Below are 24,054 nucleotides of genomic sequence, written 5' to 3'. Positions count from 1 at the left end.
CATGAACAAGTTCTTACTCTATATGAAGTAGAATTTGTTCATCAAATTGTGTTAACCCAGATCTTTTTCATTTTCTGTTTTACAATGGGTACTTTGGAGCTGTTTATTCCTATTAGAAGACATATCTACTAATTTTTAAGAAGTAGAAAGACTTGTCAAAACTGTCTGGGAAGAGCATGGTTCCTTGGTGCTGTCATCGTCCACCTTTGACAAACACAAATCCCCTCTTCCCAGATGGCTCTCTGGCCATATCTGGGCTAGGTCAATAGAAGAAAGCAATTAATACTTTTTTTTTTTTGGTATAACTTAATTGCAAATTCTAATTCTAAAGTCAGCAAAGTGAAAGTGACATACCAAAACACATAATGGCAGAATGTTTTCTTTATTCTCTCGTAAAACATGTGGTTGGCCACCGTTAATGGTAAAACCTAAGATGTCACAGGAAAGACACAAACCTCAATTTTCCAAACATCAATAGACCAAATGTTGCTAAGAAGGAATCATTTGAAAAGGCCAGAGAAGCTCTTTATGCATGTGGATGCACAAAGGCTCTTCCTTGAAGGTCCCTTGTACTTTCATATTCATCTGTTAAATTCTCCCCTCTGCTAGCCATGTAGACCAAAAACAATTAACTACATTTCTTGAAGACAGAACCATATTCCTCTTTATTTTTTTGTAAAGTCTAGTCCACAGTGATATACATGACTACATTTCTTTAACAAAAGAGCAATTTATATATATAAATTTGCTAAGAACTCAATTCCACAGTAGGTAACAGCCCAGTTGTCTCACTGATCCTCATTCTGATCACAGAAACAGATGTTGAAACCAATCAAAACGCAGGTTTGGCTAATCTAATTTAGAATATCTCATCAAATCTCAATTGGCTAATTCAACTTATGACATCTCACCAAGTCTCAGGGTTTACAGTGATGTATTCCAAACAAGGGATAGTGTGGCAGAAGAGGCAAAAATAAAATAAAATAAAGTAAAATAAAATAAAATAAAATATAAATTCCACGTCAAGGACATCCAAAAACCACTTTAGTGTGAATAAGAGTAAGTCAACTGGTCTACTGATCATGGTCTATTTCTGTAGATGAGATCTCTCCCCCTTGCTTCCTAAATCTTAATTGCTTTTATAGTATCCATTGCTGACCAAAAGTGTATACCAGACAAGAATATAAATGAAATAAAGCTGATGCTACTTGTTATTTGTTTAAATTCATATTTTCAAACAGGCCTTTCTAACTATTGGATGTTTTCCTTGGAATTAAGGGTAACAAAGTCTCGTGTTCTTTGGACATAAACCACAAATTTTTCACCATAGATTGTTTTAAAAAATCTTGTTGGTGGTGACTGGTTAATACCGGTGATCAGAAATACAGGCACCCATTCACACAGAAACACATCAGAACATTGTAAGTTTGAGTTCTCACTGACCTTCAGGTTGGTATTGTGCTATAATCGTCACCGTCTGTCCAGCCCCCTTTAGCGCTGCAGCAGCCTGTTCATGGGATGCTCCTCGAAGGTCAATGCCATTCACCTGAAAGAGAGGAAGCCGGAGAATTCTGGTATTTCATAAGGCATATTATTCTGATAGACAGAGGGAAAAAGTTTCCCAAAACTGAAAGGCTAAGATTATGTTACCTGCCTCAAAACCCTTCATGTCCTACCCAGGCATTTGAGTGTTAACCTATCAGATTTCATGCTCTTGATAACTTTAGTTAGCAGAAAGATGAAATTTCACCTCGGACGTTTGTGCCATGGTCTGAATGGGTTGAAAGTTTTGTCTACCCATGTCCAGTAAGATTTTAGTGTGTGTGCATTTAATATGCTTCTATGAGTTTCCTAGATTTCTGGGTTAGATAGGAGCCTTCAAAATTAGAAGGAAAACAGGATAATAAAGAAAGACACATGTAATGTATGTAGACAAGTATGTGCCGACAGAATAATATATTCATATGAGATTCTGGGGAGACTGTATGGAATGGGGCTGGCTGCCCGCCAAATCCCTCTCTTTGGTCATATGCCTGGTCCTGTCATCCTGAGCTTGGTTAGACAGCCCTGAGCCTTGTTACCAAAATTAATTTGACTGCCTCATTTCTTATGTACAATTCCAGAATGAATTGTGACAAAATGAAACAGAGAATGCCAGGAGTTTATGTTGCTCTTGCTAACTCCCATTTTGGGGCCCTTGCCAAAAGAGAAACAGAGCATCTAAAAAATAAGCACAAAACTCTGCCGAGAGGGAAAAATCACCCTGAAGTCAAATTTAATGAGACACAAAGGCTAAAATCTTTCTCAAATCAATTCAGTCTAAACCAACACAATGTAATTACTAAGTGCTTTCCAATGACAGGGCTCTGTGCATGCCCAGGAGAGGGATGGTGGATGGGGAACAAAGGTGAACAAGACAAGCCTCTAAGAAGCTTTGTTTCAGTTTCAACTGAACACACAGAGTCCAGTTTTCCAAACGACACAGCTGATATCTGAATTCTGTTTCCTTTCACTTCCAGGGAAGATGGCTATGAAACATGAAAAAGAATAAAAGAACTGATCAGCTTATCTACACATAATATATAGAATCTTATTTCACTTCTCATCAGTCTTCTTTGACAACGATATTGAGTGGTGGATGGGGGTTGCCACTGAGTTTTCCCTGTCAGGCCTGGAACATCTGTAATATTTAATCCCACAAGCTGGTCCTCTTATAATAACTTTGTTAAAGTCTCCTTATTCACTTTTACTAATTTCATGGCTTTCTATTCTGGTGAAAGCATTGATTGGCTTTCTATTTTACTGAGAGCTTTGATTACACGGTAACACTGGGAAGTCCACTGAGTGAACCTGGGTCTGGCTGGGCCACTCCTTACTAGCTGAGTGACGGTCATATCACCTCTCTGAGCCTCAGTTCTCTCCTGCCTCAGTTAGAAGGGACTGTTAGGCTCTTTGAGTCTAAAACCTCTTTGAACTATAAAATCCCAGATTTAATCCTTATTAAATGACAGTCATTTCAGAGACTGTCTAGGTGTCGATGAGTCAGAAGTATGACTCAGAGAGCTAGAAGAGACAGGAAAAGTAATTTGATCTAGGTTTCTGCCTACAGGAAGCTGAATGCACAAACGTCATGGGCCGAAAGATCTCTTCTTTTGTCAAACAATTAGACTTAACTTTTTATTAAAAAATAATATGTGATCATGGTAATTAATTCTTATGTTTCAGAAAGGTGTAAAAAGAAAAGTAAAAAGTCCCCTCACCATCTTCACTCCCAGAAGTAACCACCATTAGCAGTTTCTAGTGTATGCTTTTTAGAAATCTGCTATATGCAGGTGCAAGCAGGTCGCTTTATCTCGATTTGTTTCTTTCTATTTTATATTTTAATATATTATTGACTTTTTCTTTAAACAGATAAGATCATATCATATATATAGTTGTATAACTTGTTTTTGTTTAGCTTTTCATTTAACAATCTATTGTGGTCATCATCCAATTCAGCTCATATCATTCAAACGTTTAACAGGAGCCTAGTATCCCATGGTATGGATGTACCAGTACTTTTTCTGTAGGATCCCTTCTGATGAGGTCGAGGCTGTGTCTAGCTTCTTACTATTAAAAATACTTATGGGGACTTCCCTGGTGGCGCAGTGGTTAAGAATCCACCTGCCAATGCAGGGGACACGGGTTCGAGCCCTGGTCCAGGAAGATACCACATACCATGGAGCAACTAAGCCCGTGTGCCACAACTACTGAGGCTGCATGCTGCAACTACTGAAGTCCGCACACCTAAAGCCCGCCGTGTTCCGCAACAAGAGAAGCCACCACGATGAGAAGCCTGCGCACCCCAACAAAGAGTAACCCCCGCTCGCCGCAACTAGAGAAAGCCCGTGCACAGCAGCAAAGACCCAACACAGCCAAAAATAAATAAATAAATAAATTTATTAAAAAAAAATTCTTATGAAGGTGTTTCTGAAGGATAAGTTCCCTGGACATACACTTCTTAAGTTAAAAAGTATATGCATTATGTTTCTTTTTTCTTTTTTTTTTTTTTGTGGTACGTGGGCCTCTCACTGTTGTGATCTCTCCCGTTGCAGAGCACAGGCTCCGGACGCGTAGGCTCAGCGGCCATGGCTCACGGGCCTAGCCGCTCCACGGCATGTGGGATTTTCCCGGACAGGGGCATGAACCCGTGTCCCGTGCATTGGCAGGCGGACTCTCAACCACTGCGCCACCAGGGAAGCCCCTGCATTATGTTTCTTTTAGTTTGCTATTGTACATTTAAAAAATATTTATTTCCTGAACAAACAGAAACTAATAATGAAGAGAACAAAAACAGGCCATAATCTCATTGCCCAGATAATGTATTGATATAAAAAATATAATTAATATACAGTCAGCCCTTTATATCTGCAGGTTCTGTATTGGCAAATTCAGCCAACCTCGGATTGAAAATATTCAAAAAAATTTCCAGGAAGTTCCAAAAAGCACAACTTGAATTTGCTACATACCTGGCAACTATTTACATAGCATTTACAATGTATTAAGTATTATAAGTAATCTAGAGATGATTTAAAGTATATGGAAGGATATGAATAGATTATTTGCAAATACTACACCATTTTATATAAGGGACATGAGTATCTGTGGATTTTGATATCTGTGGGGTGTGTGTGGGTTGTCCCTGGGGACAACTGAGGGACAACTGAATGTACATAATGCACATATGTGAAAATTAAAGCCATATAAAAAGGTATAAAAGTAAAAGGCTTCCCCTACCTCTAATTATTCTCTCCAAAGGTAACCGTGTTAATGGCTTCTTGTATATACTACCAATTATTTCTGTTATGAATATAAGCAGGTTTATAAAATTATAAATAATTTAAAATTTTTACACAGAAAGATTTTAAATATTGCTTTATACTTTGATTTTCTTTCATTTACTAACACATCTTAGAGAGCATTCTTTTTTTATTGAAGTATAGTTGATTTACAATATTATATTAGTTTCAGTGTACTGCACAGAGATTCAATACTTTCATAGATCATACTCCATTTAAAGTTATTACAAAATAATGGCTATATTTGCCTGTGCTGTACAATATATCCTTGCTGCTTATCTATTTTATACATAGTAGTTTCTTTCTCTTAATCCCGAGAGCATTCTTCATTCACATATTCTTATACATTATCTTATTCTTTTTAATAGCCATGGAAGGTTCTATTAGTCAATGTAAAGCTATTTTACCAGGGCACAGGTGATGGGCGCTTAGCTTATTTTGGTATTTTGCTATTACAAACAATTTTATAATAAATATCATCTAACAGTAAGTTGTTGGATAAAGGGTATGAGTGTTAAATTTTGGTAGCTATTGCCAAGTTGCTTCCAAAAATATAGCATTAATTTATACTCCCACACATAATATGATAGGCTACTTCCTCACACTCTTGTAAAAATTGCTCATACCCTAATATTTGACCTTGGCCGTTCTGATAGGTAGACAATTATATTTTTAAATTTTGCATGTCTTCAATTATGAGGTTAAACAGCTTTTTATATGTTTGTTGGATATTTAAATTTGTTTTTATATAAAACGCCTGTTCACTTATTTTGCCTTTTTTTTTTTTTTGGTTTGGGTAGTTTGCTCTTTTAAAAATTTATCTGCATATTAAGAATATTGGTTCTTCATCTCAGATAACTATTGCAAATATTCTTACTAGTTTGGTATTTGTATTTTTTATTATTGTATTTAAAGTATTTAAACTTTTCCTTTGTATGTTATTTCTTGCCATACAGAAGTTTAAAATGTTTTATATAGTCACATTTCTTTTTTCTTTTTAGCTTTTGAGTTTTGTATTATATATTCCCTTCTCTGATACATACTAAAGAAATTACCCATGCTTTCTTCTAGTACAACCCTGGTTTAATTTTTAGCCATTTAATCTTTGTTGTACTGGAATATATTTTGGTGTTTGATGTGAGAACCAGGTAAACACACCCTTTCTTGGACCTTTCCTTTATAGCGTCAGACTTCTACGTCTTTCAATATTTTAACCATCCTCTGAATTTTTCTCAGTGCACTAAGGGGCCACGAAAAAGTGGGAAGGAACAAAAGATTTGGAGTCAGAGAGAACTAGATTTGAACCCTGAGTCCACCAGTTATACCTAAGTAACTTGGGAAAGTCATTTAACTTCTTCAAACCTCAGCTTCCTTACCTGTAAAATGGGTATAATATCTACCTGCCTATCAGGGCTGTTGCATGAAATAGATGAGACAATAACTGTAAAGCCCTTAACACAGAGCCTGGTGCAAATAGGCATTCAGGAAATGATATCTATTATGCTGTGAGTATTTCTTCAAAGAGCTGTGATTATAACTGATGAAATAAAATCTAATGGAAATTAACGAACACCGAATATAATGTATGCGTTACTTCATGGTTTTCTTTTCTTCCTTCTTTTTTTTTTTTTTTTTCCTTTTTAGGAACAATTTCAGCACTGGAAGAGCTGTTCATCCAGTGCTTACACATTAGAGATGGTTTCCATAGGGGAATGGACCTGCCCAAAGTAATATCAGAGTTAGCACAGGGTTAGCACCAGCCCAGAGTTTCTTTTGCCCAGCCCAGGCTTCTTTCCACTGTAGCAGATGTGCCCTATTATGTGTGTTTGTTTTCCACTGGGCCAGTATTAATCAAATCCTGCTCATCTTGGACCCAATTCTACATGGGTCTCCACATTTGATGCTGCTGTTATCCTGAACAATACTACATTGTCCGTGGCCCCGTTGATTTTCCTCCAGGTTTTAGCAAACATGCTTTTCTCCAGTCTTTCAAACTTTTCAAGGTCACTTTGATTCTTATTTCTATCTCTGAGGTTTGAGTTTTTATCAGTAATCTTTGCTCAAATAACATTTCAGAGGCATTCAAAAACAGTTTACATTATTAATATGACATTTTAAAATACCAAGTATGACACAGCCTCACATATTTATTATTTCTATTTTTCTACTTCAGCTTTAATTTTCTCTTCTTAAAGCATGGACTGGGAGATTGGATGCCATTCATTACTGTTGAGATTAACAATGATAATTATTGATAACAGCATGAGGCATGCTCATATATATAGGGGATTTTTATACATTATCTTGTTTAATTCTCAGGAGGCTGGGATTATTTTTCTGACTTTACAAATAAGAAAACAGAGCTCAGGACTTCCCTGGTGGTGCAGGGAATCCACCTGCCAATGCAGGGGACACGGGTTCTATCCCTGGGCTGGGAAGATCCCACATGCCATGGAGCAATTAAGCCTGTGTGCCACAACTAGTGAGCCTGCGCTCTAGAGCCCACGAGCCACAACTACTGAAGCCCGCCCGCCTAGAGCCTGTGCTCCGCAACAAGAGAAGCCACCGCAATGAGAAGCCCATGCACTGCAATGAAGAGTAGCCCCCGCTTGCCGCAACTAGAGAGAGCCCGCGTGCAGCAACGAAGACCCAACGCAGCCAAAAATAATAATAAAAAAGAAAGGTATCATTATATAAAAAAAAAAGAAAACAGAGCTCAGAGAATCACTAACTTGTTCAAAGTTAAGTAGTTGGAAGAGGTTAAGGATTCGAAACAGTCTAACTAAAACGCTTGAGCTCTTAACTACCAATTCCCACTGTTCTCCCTTTAATAACCTACCCAGTTCTGAGGAGAAACTTGACTTTCAAGCTCCCTGAGACTGCAGCACACAATTGGGTGTGGCTGGTCCACTCTACCACAGCCCAAACAACCTGGTTTAGACATTATGGCCCAGCCTATGGTGATCAGATGGTATAGGGCTGAAGCGAAAGGCTTTGAGTAGGCTAGAAAATTCCATCTATTGCTATCTCCTTATATATACAATGTCATTAGATCATAGAAAAAATTAAATTCTATTTGTTATAACATCCTTTTCACAACCATGTTGCTGATAGATAGAAATTTAGCACTTCTAGTTGATTCAATCAGTTGTAGGGTTTTTTCAGATGCTAATGTGAATGGAGGACCATGTCCAGAGTCAACACATTTTCTTTTTGTTTTTAAAAGATGAGAACTATTTGCTACTTCAGCCACTAAGGCCCCTGGCCTGGGGCTCCAGGGAGTCCCTGAATAAATGATTCAATGTTCTCCATAAATATTTGACTATTTCTTAGTATTATAGAAAGGATGATATCAGAATCAGAATTTTGGAAATGGAGAGAGCCTTTGTGACCCTCTTCAACTCCCGATGTATGATGTGTACCTTTAAGCTGATTCAACCACATTGTTCTCCCACCACGCTGACCTTTTTCATTTCTCTGATTCAGGCATTTCTGCATCTCTGCACATGCTATTTTCCCTACTTAGAACATAATTTTTCATCTCTTCCTCACCTGAAAAACTTCTAGTCCTCAAAGATTCAGTCTGTAGAGCTTTTGATTTCTCCATCAAATCTGAATAGAGCCTTGCTGGGTATTCTTGGTTGTAGGTTTTTCCCTTTCATCACTTTAAATATATCATGCCACTCCCTTCTGACCTGCAGAGTTTGCTGAAAAATCAGCTGATAACCTTATGGGGATTCCCTTGTATGTTATTTGTTGCTTTTCCCTTGTTGCTTTTAGTATTCTCTCTTTTATCTTTAATATTTGTCATTTTGATTACAGTGTGTCTTGGTGTGTTCGTCTTTGGATTAATCCTGTATGGGACATTCTGTGCTTCCTGGACTTGGGTGACTGTTTCCTTCCCCAGGTTAGGGAGGTTTTCAGCTGTTATCTCTTCAGATATTTTCTCAGGCACTTTCTCTGTTTCTTCTTCTTTCAGAACCCCTATAATGTGAATATTAGTGTACTTAATGTTGTCCCAGAGGTCTCTTCAACTGTCTTCACTTCTTTTCATTCCTTTTTCTTTCTTTTTTTTTTTCTGTTCAGTGGCCATGATTTCGACTACTCTGCCTTCCAGCTCACTGATCCACTCTTCTGAATCATTTAGTCTACTATTGATTCCTTCTAGTATATTTTTCATTTCAGTTATTGTATTCTTCATCTCTCTTTGGTTGTTCTCTGTATTTTCTAACTCTGTTAAAAACTAACTTCTTGCTCTGTGCATCCACTTTCCTACCGAGTTCTTTGATCATCTTGATTGCCCATCTCCACTTCACTTAGTTCTTCTGGGGTTTTATCTTGTCCTTTCGTCTGGAATAGTCCTCTCTTGCCTCATTTTGTCTAAGTTGCTGTTGGTATTTTTACGTCTGTGGTAGGTTGGAGAAGTGGCCCCCGGTAGGAGGCACCCTGTGCATCCTAGCAGTGCACTCCCCTCTTGTCACCCGAGCTATATGCTCTAGCCCTAAGGAGGCTGCATGGGTCCTTCTGTTGCAGCAGGCTATGTGGGTGGTCTGGTAGGCCTGGTTGGCTGCCAGGACCTGCCTTGTATGTACGCTGCTGGCTGCCGTTTAGTGGGGCCTGGTCACAAGGTGGCTGGTTGCAGAAACTTAGGGGGCCTTGGGGCTAGTGCTGCCTCACTGGTGGTGGAGTCAGGGTCCTAAAGACTCTGGGGCTGTTGCCCACCCACAAGTGACGCCAGATCCTGGGGTTAGTGCTGGACTGCTGGCAGGCAGAGCTGGTTCCTGGAGTCCGGCTGCAGGGCCCAGGGATCCCCAAACTCGTTTCAGATCATTGGTTGAGGGGGGCTGGCTCCTGACACAGTTGGGTATGGGGTCCAGGTGTCTGGAAGGTTGTGTAGGCCTGCTAGTGGGCAGGGCCAGGGCCCAGCTGGACCCAAGGTAGGATCTGGCCTGCGTTGTGAGGTGGAGGTTTTCCTGCTTCTGGTGTCTGCCCCCTGGTGGGTCTAGAGGCTTGTGCAGGCTTCCTGGCAGGAGGGGCCGGTGCCTGTCCACTGCTGGCTGGAACTGGGTCTTGACTCTCTGGTGGGCTGGGCTGTGTCTAGAGGCACGTCCAGAGGCAACTGTGGACTCTTTGAGTCTTTAGCAGCCTGTCTGCTGATGGGTGGGGCTGTGTCCCCTATCTGATAAGTTGTTTGGCCTGAGGCGTCTCAGCACCAACACCTGCAGGCTGTTGGGCGGGGCCAGATCTTGGGCTAACGAGGTAGTGGGAGGGTCCCACCTGGCGCCGGCTGACGCTGCGGAGAATGCGCTCTCAAATATGGCTGCCCGGGGCCCCCGGCAGTCGCCCTTCTGATTCTCCGGGAGACTCTCCAAGACCAGCAGGTAGGTCTGACCCAAGTTCCTATCAGATGACTGCTTTTGCCCTTGTTCCTGGCGCGTGGGAGATTTTGTGTGCGTCCTTTGAGAGTGAAGTCTCTATTTCCCCCAGTCTTGTGGGGCTCCTGCAATTAAGCCCCGCTGGTCTTCAAAGCCAAATGCTCTGGGAGCTCACCCTCCTGGTGCCAGACCCTTGGGCTGGGGAGCCTGACGGGGGGCTCAGAACTATCACTCCTGTGAAAGGACAACTGCAATATAATTATTCTCCAGCTTTTGGGTTGCCTACCCCGGGGGATAGAGGATTTGATTATATCACCAGTTTCCGCCCCCCTACCCCCACCCCGCGCTCCTACCCGTCTCGTTGTGGTTTCTTCATATCTGTAGCTGTAGAAGGTCTTTTCTGGTAGGTTTCAGTCTTTTTCACTGATGGTTTTTCTGCAGATAGCTGTGACTTTGGTGTGCTCATGAAAGGAGGTGAGCTTGGGGGCTTTTCTACTCCATCCCCTTGGCCGCTCTCCTCTAGAGGACTTGTGGAATGTGCTTACTTGTGAGCTCCTAAAGATAGGAGCTTGTTTTATTGGAGCTTGAGTCTCTAGCATAGTGCCTGGTAACTGAAGAGGCGAGTGACCGAATAAGTGAGTGAGTGAGTGAATAATCTCACTACATTATCCCAGGCAAATGGTCATCCAAGCTGATTTGACATTGGCTTCACCTGATGAAGAACTCACTGTCTTTCAGGAAAATCCACTTGGGGTCAGCTCTAGTGATCAAAAAAAAAGTTCTTTGTGTAGAATCTAAATAATCTTCCTGGTACTTTCCACTTCCTGGTTCTAGTTTTGCCCTCTGAGGGCTGACAGAATATTTTTTCTTTTCTAGGACTGCTTCTTTTCTATGGTCCTCTATCTAACATTTGAAGATGGTTTTCCCTTTTCTAGGTTAAACGACCTCATTCCCTTCCCTTTCCCTCCCTATCATTCCCCCCAAGTGACCATTTGTTTCTACTTGCATACCTCCAGTGACACGGAACTCTCTCTTTTTCTAGTCTGTTTCATTTTGGGATGGCTCTTATGAGCGTTATTTCTAGCATCTTGTTATTATTTAATGCCTCATCAGAGACTCAGATGAGTGCATGTGAGGTCAGTTACGGCAAATTGGAAGCTCTCTTACACAATTATTCTTTAAGGCGCACCTGGTGTAGTATCTAGAGCTAAATGCAGTGCTGACAAAAAAAAATCCATTTCTTTAAAATATCCATTTTTGTCATTTCCTTTTCCAACTTAAGGGAAGGAGTGAACTAGAGTGACACATAGCCATTGTCAAGCAGTTTACCATTCAGTGGACACTGAATGGTAAACACACAATTAAGCACCTCGTGGTTAAGTGCTATGACAGGATAAGGTCAGAGTGCTCTGAGACCCAAAGGCAGGGCCCATACTAGGTATGAGGCGGTATCAGAAGGTTTTCTGGAGGAAGTGACATCAGAAATGACATCTGAATGAGTCATCCAGGTGAGGATGGTTGCGGGGTGTCCACGCAGGGCTGTGGGCAAGAGGAGTAGCAAGAGTATTCCAGGCAGAGAGGGAGGCAGATATGAAGGTCTGGAGGTGAGAGGGAGTCTGGCACACATGAAGAAAAGAAAGTAGTTGTTACTAAAAGGCAGAAAGGGGAGAAGAGAGTGGGAAAGAGATGAGAGGTGAGGCAGGAGAAATGAAGGTGATGATGGTGATGATGATGAAGATGATGGTAGTGGTGGTAACTCACATGTACATATTTACTCTGTGGCAGGCACTGTTCTAAGCATTTCCTACATACCAATCATATCAATTTCCTTAACCCTCACAACAGCTCTATGAGGTAAGAACACATACATGCCCATTTTATAGAGAACACTGGGGCAAAGGCAGATTCAATACTTGTCCAAGGTTCCACTGCTAATATATGGCAAAGCCAGGAATTAAACCCAGACAATCTGGTTTAAGGGTCAGCATTCCTAACCATGACGTATTAAGTGAATTTACGGTTTATCTTCACTGAAATGGGGAGCCATTCCTCAGCTTTGAATTGAGGAATATTGTTTCACCATCACTCCTGTACCCCAGGAGTGCGTACAGCTAGAGAGAATACAAATAATATGCAAGATGCATGTGCTATTGCCAGCCTCACTAACAGCCTCCCAAGTTGAATCGATCCCTTTGGAGATGGTTCTCAGAAGGCAGCACACTGCTCATGGTTGCTGAAGTTTTCCATCCCAGCTCATGTCATCCACCTGCTCTGAAAACTGTCACGGGACGAACACTGGGTTTAGACTTGAGAAGGCCACAATTCAAATTTTGGCGCCATGATTTATCAACTCTATGACCTTGGGTAAATTACTTAACCCCTTTGAGCTTCAGTCTCCTCATTATGCAACTAAGATAGTAACCCTTATTTTGCTGGGTTGCTGTAAGGATGATTAAGGTAATGCAAATAAAGTACTCAACACACCTGGCACGTTGGGTAGGTACATATCCATTATCTATTAAATGAGGACTTCCAAATGGCTTTTATCAGCAATAATAAAACCAAAGGATAGACTTGGTATAAGACTGTCTTGGGATAAGAGTAGCTAAGAACTACACATTTAACTGAATTGTTAATTGTGAGAAATATACAAAGGGCTGACCCAGTGGGAAAGGGCTAGATAATTGGCACCGGATTTCAATTAAAATTAGTCAGGTGCAGAACACTGGGGACTGTTTCAAGCAAATTACTTCACGGTTGGGGGTCTTGCTGGTATGTAGCAGGGGGCAGCTGGGAAGAAACTGGTGCAGAATCCAAACAATTTCCACTTTATTTAGAGAGAACAGGGATAGTAAAGTGACCAGATATATTACCAGTGAATTAAATCAATGTAGAAGGCTCCATCTTTTCTCAAGAGGGAAAAAAAAAATCTATTTTTTAATTTCCTGAAGTGATGCGATATAGTGAGATGGAAATTTGGGTTCTGTTGCTAACTCTGTCACTAACTTAACTCAGGCCAGCTAATGAGCCGCTGAAGAAAATAGAAGGTGCTGGACCCCACCATTTCTAGGGTCCCTGGTAGTTCAAAATTCAATGATTTCCATGGCTTAAAAATAACATCTCAAAGTATTTTACAGTTAGTAAACTGTTTTCTCACCTCGCTTTTTTTTTAACTGAACAAGGTGAGATATAAACAAACAAATGTAATAAAAGCATTTACATGTATTAAGTGATCTTTATCACATACTTGTGAAGGAAGCAAGGAAACTATAACTATCCCATTCAATCTTGACCCGTGGGCAGGCTGGCGTGGCTGGCATGGAGCATGAGAGAGAGAAGGGGAAAATGGTGCCCGCAGAATGCCTCTTGGAGTTTAAGAAGTTTTGTCAATAAGTGGCCGGGGGAGGGTTTTACAAAGGAATTTAACAGTTTGATTTGTGTTTGGGGAAGGATAAGTATGGCAACAGTGAAAAGTTGGGGTTGGAGAACTAAGTAATCAAAAATAGGATAAGAAGATGGGAGACTATTGCAATATTAAACATAGTAGATGATAAAGGCCTGAATGAGAAAAATAAGAATGGAATGGAGGGTGGGAAATAAGTGTAGACTTGAGAGAGGACACAGAGGGAGGTTCTATACAGCTATTCTTCTCAAATACTTCTGGGAACCAAATAGAATTTAAATAGTATTTATAGTGTTGAGTGGATGAGAAATGGGAGATGAGAAGGTGGTTAGAGGGGTGATGATACTGTTAATCAAAATGGGAACACAGGGTGGAAAATGGGTCTGGACGCGAGGATAGTGCATTTTGTTTTGGATATGTAGAGTTTGCTGTGTCTATTGGGTGTCTGCAATTTTACAGGCCGTTGGGAAATATTTATCTGAAGCTTAGAGAAATAGTTAATTTTGCTCTCTTTTTTTTTTTTTTTTGGCCACGTGGTGCAGCATGTGGGATCCTTTTTCCCTGACCAGGGACCGAACCGTGCGCCCTGCACTGGCAGTGTGGAGTCTTAACCACTGGACCACCGGGGAAGTCCCGAGAAATAGTTAATTTTAATAATCATTTTATTCTTGGTATTTCTAAGGTCAGTACCCTGATCTGACTAGACCCAGATATAGAAGAGGCTTGCTGTACAAAATATGGCTAATAAGAGTACCCGCTTTGGGCTTCCCTGGTGGCGCAGTGGTTGAGAGTCCGCCTGCCAATGCAGGGGATACGGGTTCGTGCCCTGGTCTGGGAAGATCCCACATGCCGCGGAGCGGCTGGGCCCGTGAGCCATGGCCGCTGAGCCTGCGCGTCCGGAGCCTGTGCTCCACAACGGGAGAGGCCGCAACAGTGAGAGGCCCGCGTACCGCAAAAAAACAGTACCCACTTCACAGAGTTGGTATAGGATAGATTAGTTAATACATATAAAATACTTACGGCAGTGTCTGGTATGTAGTAAGGATGTATAATTATTAACTATTACTGACCCCTTCCCCTGACACTCACAAAGTAAGAGGCTGACCTGGACTAGTGTAAAATTATATCAATAAAGACTCAGCAGGCCAAGGAGAAGTGCTAAGATTATAGACATTGAAAGAGGGAGCCTGGTACTCTGGAAAGCACAGTCCTAGGAGTTAAAGACCCGAGTGTTTATCCCATCCTGCTGTTAGCTTGTTTCACTTTGGGAAGTACCTTTTCCTCACCGGGACTCAGTTTCTTCATCTAGAAAGAGAGCCTCACGCTAAAAACCTGAGGTCCCTTCTAGTGATTAATAAACAAATATATTCTATGCTTAATATGTATTTTGTTGACAGCTTGAGAAAAACATTCATTCAGCATTAAACTTTTCAAACACCCTCCAGCACGTCCCAGAGTGAATGAACTATACATTGTATTTGAAGTGGAAATTTCTAGTTAAGTCTCGTTCTCCTCCTGGAGGCTGTTGTACTTGGTTTCGAGGGAAAACATTTCTGACAGTTGTTGCATAAAAGCTCAAGACCAGAATCCTCCTGGAGCAGAGGCAAAATGAAAAACTGATATTGGATATTTACATGTCTTAGCAGTTAAAATTAACATCCCTTTTAAATTTGGCTTGCTGATGCAAAAGTAGGCATCTATTAAAAAAAAAAAACCTTTAAAAATGTTTTGGTTTACCAGGACATTTGTAGAGGACGGATCATCTTGGGAGTCTTTAACTGAAAATGATAAGGTGTAATTTGGCCATCCAAACCCAACTTACTACAGGCCAAAACACAATAACTTTTAGGATTCATGTGTTTTGAGTAACAAAGTAACTATCTTTATATGAATATGTAAGCAAAAATAGTTGAAACCTTATATATGATATTAGTATCTCCAGCTCTGGCTTTGCCCTTCAGCCTAGACTTATAAATCTATTTGCTTACCTGATATCTCCAGTTGAATGTCCAAGATTTTTCTAACTCATCAGGCTCAAAATCAAACTCTTAATTTTTTCCTCAAAACCTGTTTCTGGGGAGTTTTTCCACTTTCAGTAAATAGTAATACCACCATCCAGCAATCAAACCACTCAACCAAGAACCTATGTGCCAACCAACCTTAATTCTCTTTCCCTCCCACCTCCTGCATATAGTCCATCAGCATGTCTGTTTCTAGCTCCAAGCAGTATTTCAATTTCACTCACTTTTCTCTAACTCCACCCCTATCCCCCTGGCCAAGCCACCATTTCTCCTGGGGATACTGCAATAGTCTCTTGATTGGACTCCCTGCTCTCACTCTGGCTCCCCCATTCTTCTCTACCCATTTTCAACCCAACAGACAAAATGATCTTTTCAAAAGGTATTTTAGATCATGGCTCTCTCCTGCTAATTTTTTTCCATTGGCTTCTTGCTGTACTTTGGGTAAAATCCAAACGCCTAGCCATGGCTTCCACCCATCCTTCTGATTCCATCTCATTCCACTCTTTGCCGCCTTCTCTGCCCTACAGGCACAAGGACCTTCATTCTACTTCACTTAAAGCCAGCTCCCTCCAGCCTTTGGGCCCTTGTGTATCCGCTGTCTTTCTGACTGTGGTGCTTTTCCCTAGCTCTTCTCACATTTGATCCCTCATTTTCACAATTCTCAGCTTAAAGCGCAGTTCCTCAGAGAGCTCTTTGCTGACTACTATGAGCTGCATTTCCATGAGAGGCGCCCACATCTGACTGATCATCTGTCACTGGACAGCTTTTTTTTAAAATATCTTTATTGGAGTATAATTGCTTTACAATGGTGTGTTAGTTTCTGCTGTATAACAAAGTGAATCAGCTATACATATATATATATATATATATATACACATATATCCCCATATCTCCTCCCTCTTGTGTCTCCCTCCCACCCTCCCTATCCCACCCCTCTAGGTGTACACAGCTTTTTTTAAAATAAAAATTCTTGGGTCTCACTCTCAAAGATTCTGATTCAGTGAGTCCAGTTTAATCATCCATTCTCACTCACAAATTCCTTCTGAAAAGGATTCTGATTATAACCTGGCTTATAATAATCATGTAATAAATGGTTGTCAAATAAATTTTAATGATTTAAATAAAAATCGACGTGTTCTAATAGTTATAATCATTTAGTAATTCAAGAAGCATCATTAGGTATCTATGTAGTGCTGCAGGTATTAGAGGTATGGATGTAAAAGAGACAAAGTCCCTACTCACAGGAAGCTCTTCTTAGAGTGGGTCAGATGATAAACGAGGAAAATAGCAGGTGGGCCTACGTTCTATAAGAAATTAAAACAGGATGTTAAAGATAGGCTGGAAGCCTACTTCCTACTGACCCGTTCTCTTCATTCCAGGGCTCTGTCCACCATACTGCACTTTATGCACAGGTCTCTGTCGATACTAGTGTCTCAGAACCGTGTTGGGCTGTAGGTATCACGCTGGAGGTGTCTTTGAAGCCCGCACCCCCTGTCTCAATGCCCTTGAAAACATTGTTGCTGAAGAATCACTCACCTCCACATCACACAAGTGCCAAAAGTGCTCAGGCAAAGGGTCAAACTCTGGGGCACGAGGCTAAATTCTTGCCCTCAAGATCTGCTTCTCACCTCACGCTCTAAGCTCTCTGTTCTGAGATAGATGTGTGTGTGATTCCAGACTGACAGATTCCCTTAGGTTGGGGTCAGATTTGAAGCTGAGGTCTTTCTCTGATGAATGGTGGTAATAGTTTGCTCAGCATATCCTCCCCTTTGAAATCAGTGCACTGATTGCAAGTATTCAATTATTTAAAAAAAACTTAGTTTTCTGGGTCTCTTTTTTTTCTTTATTGGGATATAGTTGCTTTACAATGCTGTGTTAGTTTCTGCTGTAGAGTGAAGTGAATCAGCTGTATGTATACACATGTCCCCTCCCTCTTGGACCTCCCCCAATCCATCCCACCCATCTAGGTCACCATAGAGCACCAAGCTGAGCTCCTTGTGCTATACAGAAAGTTCCCACTAGCTATCTGTTTTACACATGGTAGTGTATATATGTCAGTCCCAGTCTCCCAGTTCACCCCACCCTCCCTTCCCCCACTCCGAGTCCACACATCCGTTCTTTATGTCTGCGTCTGTATTCCTGCCCTGCAAATAGGTTTATCTGTACCATTTTCTAGATTCCACATGTATGCATTAATATACGATATTTGTTTTTCTCTTTCTGACTACACTCTGTATGACAGACTCGAGGTCCATCCACATCTCTACAAATGACCAAATTTCATTCCTTTTTATGGCTGAGTAATATTCCATTGTATATATGTACCACATCTTTCTCCATTCATCTGCCGATGGACATTAAGGCTGCTTCCATGTCCTGGCTATTGTAAACAGTGCTGCAGTGAACATTGGGGTGTATGTATCTTTTTTTTTTTTTTTTTTGCGGTACGCAGGCCTCTCACTGTTGTGGCCTTTCCCGTTGCGGAGCACAGGCTCCAGCTCCAGACGTGCAGGCTCAGCGGCCATGGCTCATGGGCCTAGCCACTCCGCGGCATCTTCCTGGACCGGGGCATGAACCCGTGTCCCCTGCATCGGCAGGTGGACTCTCAACCACTGCGCCACCAGGGAAGCCCCACATGTATCTTTTTGAATTATGGTTTTCTCAGGGTATATGCCCAGTAGTGGGATTGCTGGGTCATGTGGTAGTTCTATTTTTAGTTTTTTAAGGTAGAATCTGAATAATTTTTAAGTGAACACATATTGTAAGAACAGTTTTAAAGTTATTGAAGAAGTTTTAACTATTGAATTTGAGGTTTGTGTTACTTCGACAATAAAAAACAAAAAGAGCTACTAAGGAAGATTAAAAATATAGTAATGTTTATAGGAAAACCGAATAAATTTGAATAATCAAATTTTCAAACATTATATAAATCCATTCGGTATTTACTGAGTGTCTTCATTGTACTAAGTTTTGGGGATGCATTGGGGGAAAAAGCAATGCTTCTGCCCTCAGTGACCTAGAATCTACCAGAAATTCTCAACTGGGTATGGAAATGTGGGGAAAAGTGAGGTATTTTTTGTTCTTAAAAAGTCAGAGTTTGGGATCAGCTTTGGTGTTAATCATGCAAGGCTCAGGCGTGTTAAGTCCTGCAAACTCTGGCACAGTCATACACAGTGAAAAACTGTCCTTCCAAACATGCAATAGCACCTGCAATAAGAAATACTGGATCAACACCATTTTTCACATAAATATGCTAATTCCAAATGAACCTTAATGAGATTATAGGGTATGTGAAAGGGGTTCTTGGTCTCCTCCCCCCCCCCCGCCCCCGCTCTGTCGACCTCATTAATAAGCACTAAAATCAGTTTTAAAGGAAGGAAAAAACTGTCTCCAGAGACACCCCTGTCAAATGGTACATTTCTAAAGCATCTGAAAGGCTTGAGTAGGAATAAGGTGCTAATGGAATTATCTTGGTCAAAATCCATTAACACAAAACTCAAATTCTGGCTGCTGCAGGCAGGACTCCTCTGATGTTTGTTTCACTATGGCTCCTCAGGATAATGATATTCTTTTGTGTTTTGGCTTATGTGTATCTTGGCATCTGACTGTTGTCCATAATTACATCTTAGCGTTTATCTTACTTATTCCTCACCTAAAAATAAGTTCATCATGTCACTGTCTAAAACCTCCCAGAAACAGATTTTCTGAGTTCAAGCAAACTGTGTCAAGGGCTCTTAAATCTTCTTTCCAATTGTTTCACCAGCCAAATCAAAAGGAGGAGATCTGCACAGACAAAAATATTGAAAATTGAACTGTATTTACCACTTTCACTGAGAAATGATATTTATTAATCTATTTTCCCTTCAAAATATCTTTTACTTTTGTTCTTTCTTTTCTAATTTACTACCTTAGCCCTAAGTCTTGATCTAGACTATTGCAGCAAACTCCCTCCCGACTATTTGTTTTGAAAAATTCAAACTACAGAAAAATTGAAAGAACAGAACAATGAAACTCCATATTTTCATCAAGATTTAACAGTTGCTAATATTTTGGTATGTTTACTCTCTCTCCCTCCTTCTCTCTCTCTTTCTCTGCCTACCTCTCTGTCTCTCTCGATTGATATCTGTCTATCTGGCTCAGGAGAGAGAAGAGACACACACATAAACACACACACCTTTTTTTCTGAGCCATTTGAAACATGTGGCAGACATCAGGCCACTTCCAACCTAACATACAGCAAAACAACTCCTCAATGTAAAGATATTTGCTATATAACCACATTACCATTGTTACACCTAAGAAAGCTAATGATAATTCTATATGATCCAATATACTGTACCTATTCAAATTTCCTTAACTGTCCTCAAAATGTCTTCTATAGTTTTTTTCTCTTCAACTGAAGATCAAAGCAAGGTTTTCTTTCTTCCTTCCTTCCTTCCTTTCTCTGTCTCTTTTTCTTCTCTCTCTTTTTCTCTCCCTCTTCTTCCCTCCCTCTCTTTCTTCCTTTTTTCTCCTTTCCTTTCTCCCTTCCTTCCCTTCCTCCCTTCCTCCCTCGCTTCCTTCTTTCCTTCCTTTTTTTTTTTTGAGTTCAGGCCAGATGCTTATAGACTGTTTCACATTCTAGATTTATCTAATTGTTTCTTCCTGATCTGAATCAGGTCAAATATTTTGTCACAAAATCTTGTGAGTAATATTGTCTACTTCTCACTGTATCACATTCCGAGGACAAAATGTGAGATTGTCTCACTATTGGTGATACAAAGTTTGGCCCCTTGGTTAAGGACCACCAGATCTCTCCATTCTAAAGGCACCTTTGTAAACACAAATCTGTGGGGTGATTTTTGAAACCACGTGAATATCCTTTTTCCAATAAACTTTCATCTCAATTTTTTTTTTTAGCATCTACTGACTATGCTTGCCTGAAACAATTATTTTATTGAGGGTTGGAAAATGGTAATTTTCTAATTCTCTGTTTTTTCTAGAATCATTAGCTGGTAATCTAATGATTACCAGTAGAAAGATTATCTAAATAAAAAGAAGGAGATAATTCAATTTACTTACTCTTGTGTGTTGTTTTAATTTTCATCGTCCTTTAATGTTTTATTATTATTTTTTAAGGCATAGAAATAACTCAGGCTCATTTCAAATAATTAAAACAACACAGAAGAAAAACAAATAAGTATCTCCTTTCTACTCTAACTTTTAGGTAACCACTGATAATAAATTAAATATATGACTTCTACACATTTTTTTCCACACATATATAAATAATATCCCCAGCTATATTCCTGATGTCTAGAATAGTAGCTGGCACATCCAAATGATGGAATATACTGTATTTATTGGAAAAAAATCTGTGTATAAGTGGACCTGTGTAGTCCAAATCCATGTTGTTCAAGGGTTGACTGTATATAAGTACACAAGCACGTATATTTATCTCCAAATATAGTTATTATTTTTAAAAATAAATCAACTGACACTGTATTGTATAATTTGCTTTCTTTTTCCATTTAAATTACCTTTTTATGAATAAATGTCACCAACTAGACTCTAAGCCTCATGAGGGCAGTTCCAGCCATTGTTTTAGTCCACATGTATTCCTAGGATGTGGCACAAATTCCCTTCCTCACAAACTATTATGGAAGGTGATTGCAATTACATGTGCCTGATGAATTTCTTCCTTTTCTCTGAAGAGGACTTGAGAGTCCTATTCCTCTAAAAAAAGCATTATTAACCAGCTTACCAAAAAATTGGTGGCCAATTCCAGTGGCTAATAATGGAAAGAAGACAAACTAGAAAAGAAAGTGATGAGATGAGAATGAGTAGAGGAGATACACAGGACCCTGACAAGGAGGCAATCAGCTTTCCTTGTAGGGTGGGGTTTTTCTATGCTGGAGCTGCCATCTTGAATGTGCCCTCTTTTGGGAAGTGGTAGCTGGACCACACAAAATATAGCCTTAACTCTGAGTCAGTGATTTTCTTAAAAAGTTTCTTTCTGGTCATTTGGAGAACTGGAAGAAGCAACAGAATCAGTTCAAAACTCTTCTGAAAAGACAAACTGCATAAAATCAAAGGAGTGAGGAAGACTGGCGGCTTCTGTAATTACCTCTCCTTCCTCACTTCCTTTGTTCCTTTAAGCATATATCAGGGCTTCATAAATTAGCCAAGGCTGTGTGCAGTCTTTTACCATCAATCCCAAGTGAATATTGTAAGCATCAGAAAATTTTCCATTTACACAGTCAGGGAGGTATTTTCAGTCATTTAAATCTTTTCTAATTACTAACCAATTCCCTCCTTCCAACCCTCCCAATTTAGCGCACAGAACCCAGCTCCCTACAGAAAACAACTCCCCAGCAAAGTCTAAGTTTCCATGGTTAGTTGCCAGAGCTCTGGATGTGAACAGAGCCGAAAAGCCACACTCCCATAGTTAGAGAAAAATCACCAAGAAATCAGGTTTCACCGCCATGGTGCAGCTCCTAGCACAATGTAAATGCTCAGTAAATAATGGGAAGGAGGGAGAAAGAATCAGGAGATGAGACAGAAAAGAGGGAGGGACTAAAGAGGGAAGAAATCCAGTGAAATCGGCTTTCCTTAAACTGTGACCAGAAATTTAAATGTGGAAGGAGCTTACTAATAAAGATAATACTAGTACTGGAATATTGAGCAGGAGGGTACTGGGTACTGTCCTGGGCTTGTTATTGCAAATTCTCCCAAGAACTTTGCTGAGCTTAACTTTTACAGGAGGAAACTGAGGCACAGAGAGGTTAAAAGCTTCCAAGCCAGCAGAGCTGGGATAAGAGCTCCAGTCTGTGATATACTAACTGCATGCTTTCTCCCCTACACTTGAGCTGCCTTCTCCTCCTGTAATACATACTGGCTGCCTCTAGCCTCAGGCTGCAGGCGACACTCTCTGACAAGGCACCCATGCCAGAGCACTGCTCAGTGGATGCCTCCCCCGCCCTCCCTGCCATCCCCTACACCACGTACCACAAAAGGATGCCTTCTAACAGCCGCCCCAGCTCCGGCAAGTACCTGTGGGCCACTTTGCCTTTCCATCTCCTTAAACCGCCCCCTCTAGGCATGTTGTCACAGGCCTGCTTTCTAGGGGTCGCTCCTTCATCTCCCATGGGTCAGTGCAGGGGCCAGCCCCCCTTAGCAGCTCCCCCACTTTGGGCATTAAGGAGCGCTTGACTCCTCCCACTGCCCCCCCAGCATCTCAATCAATGTCAGAGCCTTTTATGTTCCTGCGGCCAAGTTGAGCACCTCCCCACCCAGCTCACTCCTTGAACTGTACTCTACATTTGGGCTGGTACCATGAAAGGCTGGCTGCAGGCTGCCCGCTGCAGGCTCAGCCACAGCTTGAGAGGACGACCAGCATTAACTCCGTAAGGGGTGTGGGAGGTGGGGGAAGGGGAAGCAGCAATGGAGCTGTCTGAGACCCGAACTCTCAAACTCCATCCCCTGCCCTAGGAGTTGCCAGCATCCGAGTAACATGTACAAAACTAGCCTTTGCTGTTCTTGGCACTGGGAGTTCCGCAGAACCCAGACATGTAATTCCAGATGCTTTAAAGTCTCCTTCCTCTATCTTTTTCCTTCACCATTTAGTATTGCATGCAGTTTTCTACTGCAGTTTTCTCTTTGGCCAAATACCTAGCCACCTGGAAATGTTACCACATCCACTGCCCAGCAGAGGTGGAATCCCTTGATTCTCCGTTTCTCGCTCTCCCCCCTCTTCCTTTTCCTTCCTCCCCCATCAGGGTCTCACCTCCGTGATCCTCTCCAGCTCTGCAGCTGCATCTGTGACTACGTTCCCTTTGCTTCCCGCCTCCTCACCTTTCCTCGGTGGCTGTCTCTAGTCCCTCCTGCTGCTGATCCCTCTCGCCTTTCTCCTACCCCCTCCCCCTGACTGATCTGCTTTGTTACTACATCCTTCTTTCGCTTGCTTCTCTGGTTGATTTCTCCTGCTCCTTTGGGAGGACAGCCTACAACTTATTGTGTCTACCACCTAATGCAGAGTTGCTGGAATTGGTTGCCCCTTTGAAGTCCAAACTGACTTGCTTCAAGAGCCTATAATTAGGCTATTAAAATTTTTTTTTCTCATTCCAACATTAATAAACTGAAACATTGAGTTAGCTGTCAAATGCAGGCGAGCCAGAGGAACTTGCTCTTTAACTGAAATAAAATTCTTTGCTCCCATTTTGAAAGGCCATCTCAGGCTGTCTTGTTTATGTTTAATGCTCTGTGACTCTTAAGTCAAAGACAAAGCTTAAGTTAGGGTTTTTCTACATTGGGCTTCTGGGGAAGCTCCCTAGGATTTATAGGGCCATGGAGCTGCTGTAAAATATTTTTTTTAAAACCTATTTGTTCTTGTTTAGTGTAGAGCCCTGCTATATATCAAGGAACTGATTGAATGCTCA

The 24,054-nt window shown here is 41.0% G+C and overlaps 1 protein-coding gene across 7 annotated transcripts in view; it reads right to left on the bottom strand.

Moving 5' to 3' along the window:
- Window positions 1-24,054, bottom strand: part of DLG2 (discs large MAGUK scaffold protein 2) — an 812,656-nt gene that overhangs the window by 308,465 nt on the left and 480,137 nt on the right. For 6 of the 7 annotated variants that reach the window (XM_082844899.1, XM_082844903.1, XM_082844901.1 and 3 more), the window contains one exon: window positions 1,444-1,546. In XM_082844899.1, coding sequence (XP_082701025.1) covers window positions 1,444-1,546 — 103 coding nt within the window. Of the gene's footprint in view, window positions 1-1,443; window positions 1,547-19,289; window positions 19,421-24,054 lie in introns of those variants that run through there. The other variant, XR_014326386.1, reaches the window with a different exon arrangement.

Source organism: Leucopleurus acutus (genome assembly GCF_964270905.1).
Source record: "Leucopleurus acutus genome assembly, chromosome: 8".
Lineage (NCBI taxonomy): Eukaryota > Metazoa > Chordata > Mammalia > Artiodactyla > Delphinidae > Leucopleurus > Leucopleurus acutus.
This window is presented reverse-complemented; position numbering and strand designations above follow the sequence as displayed.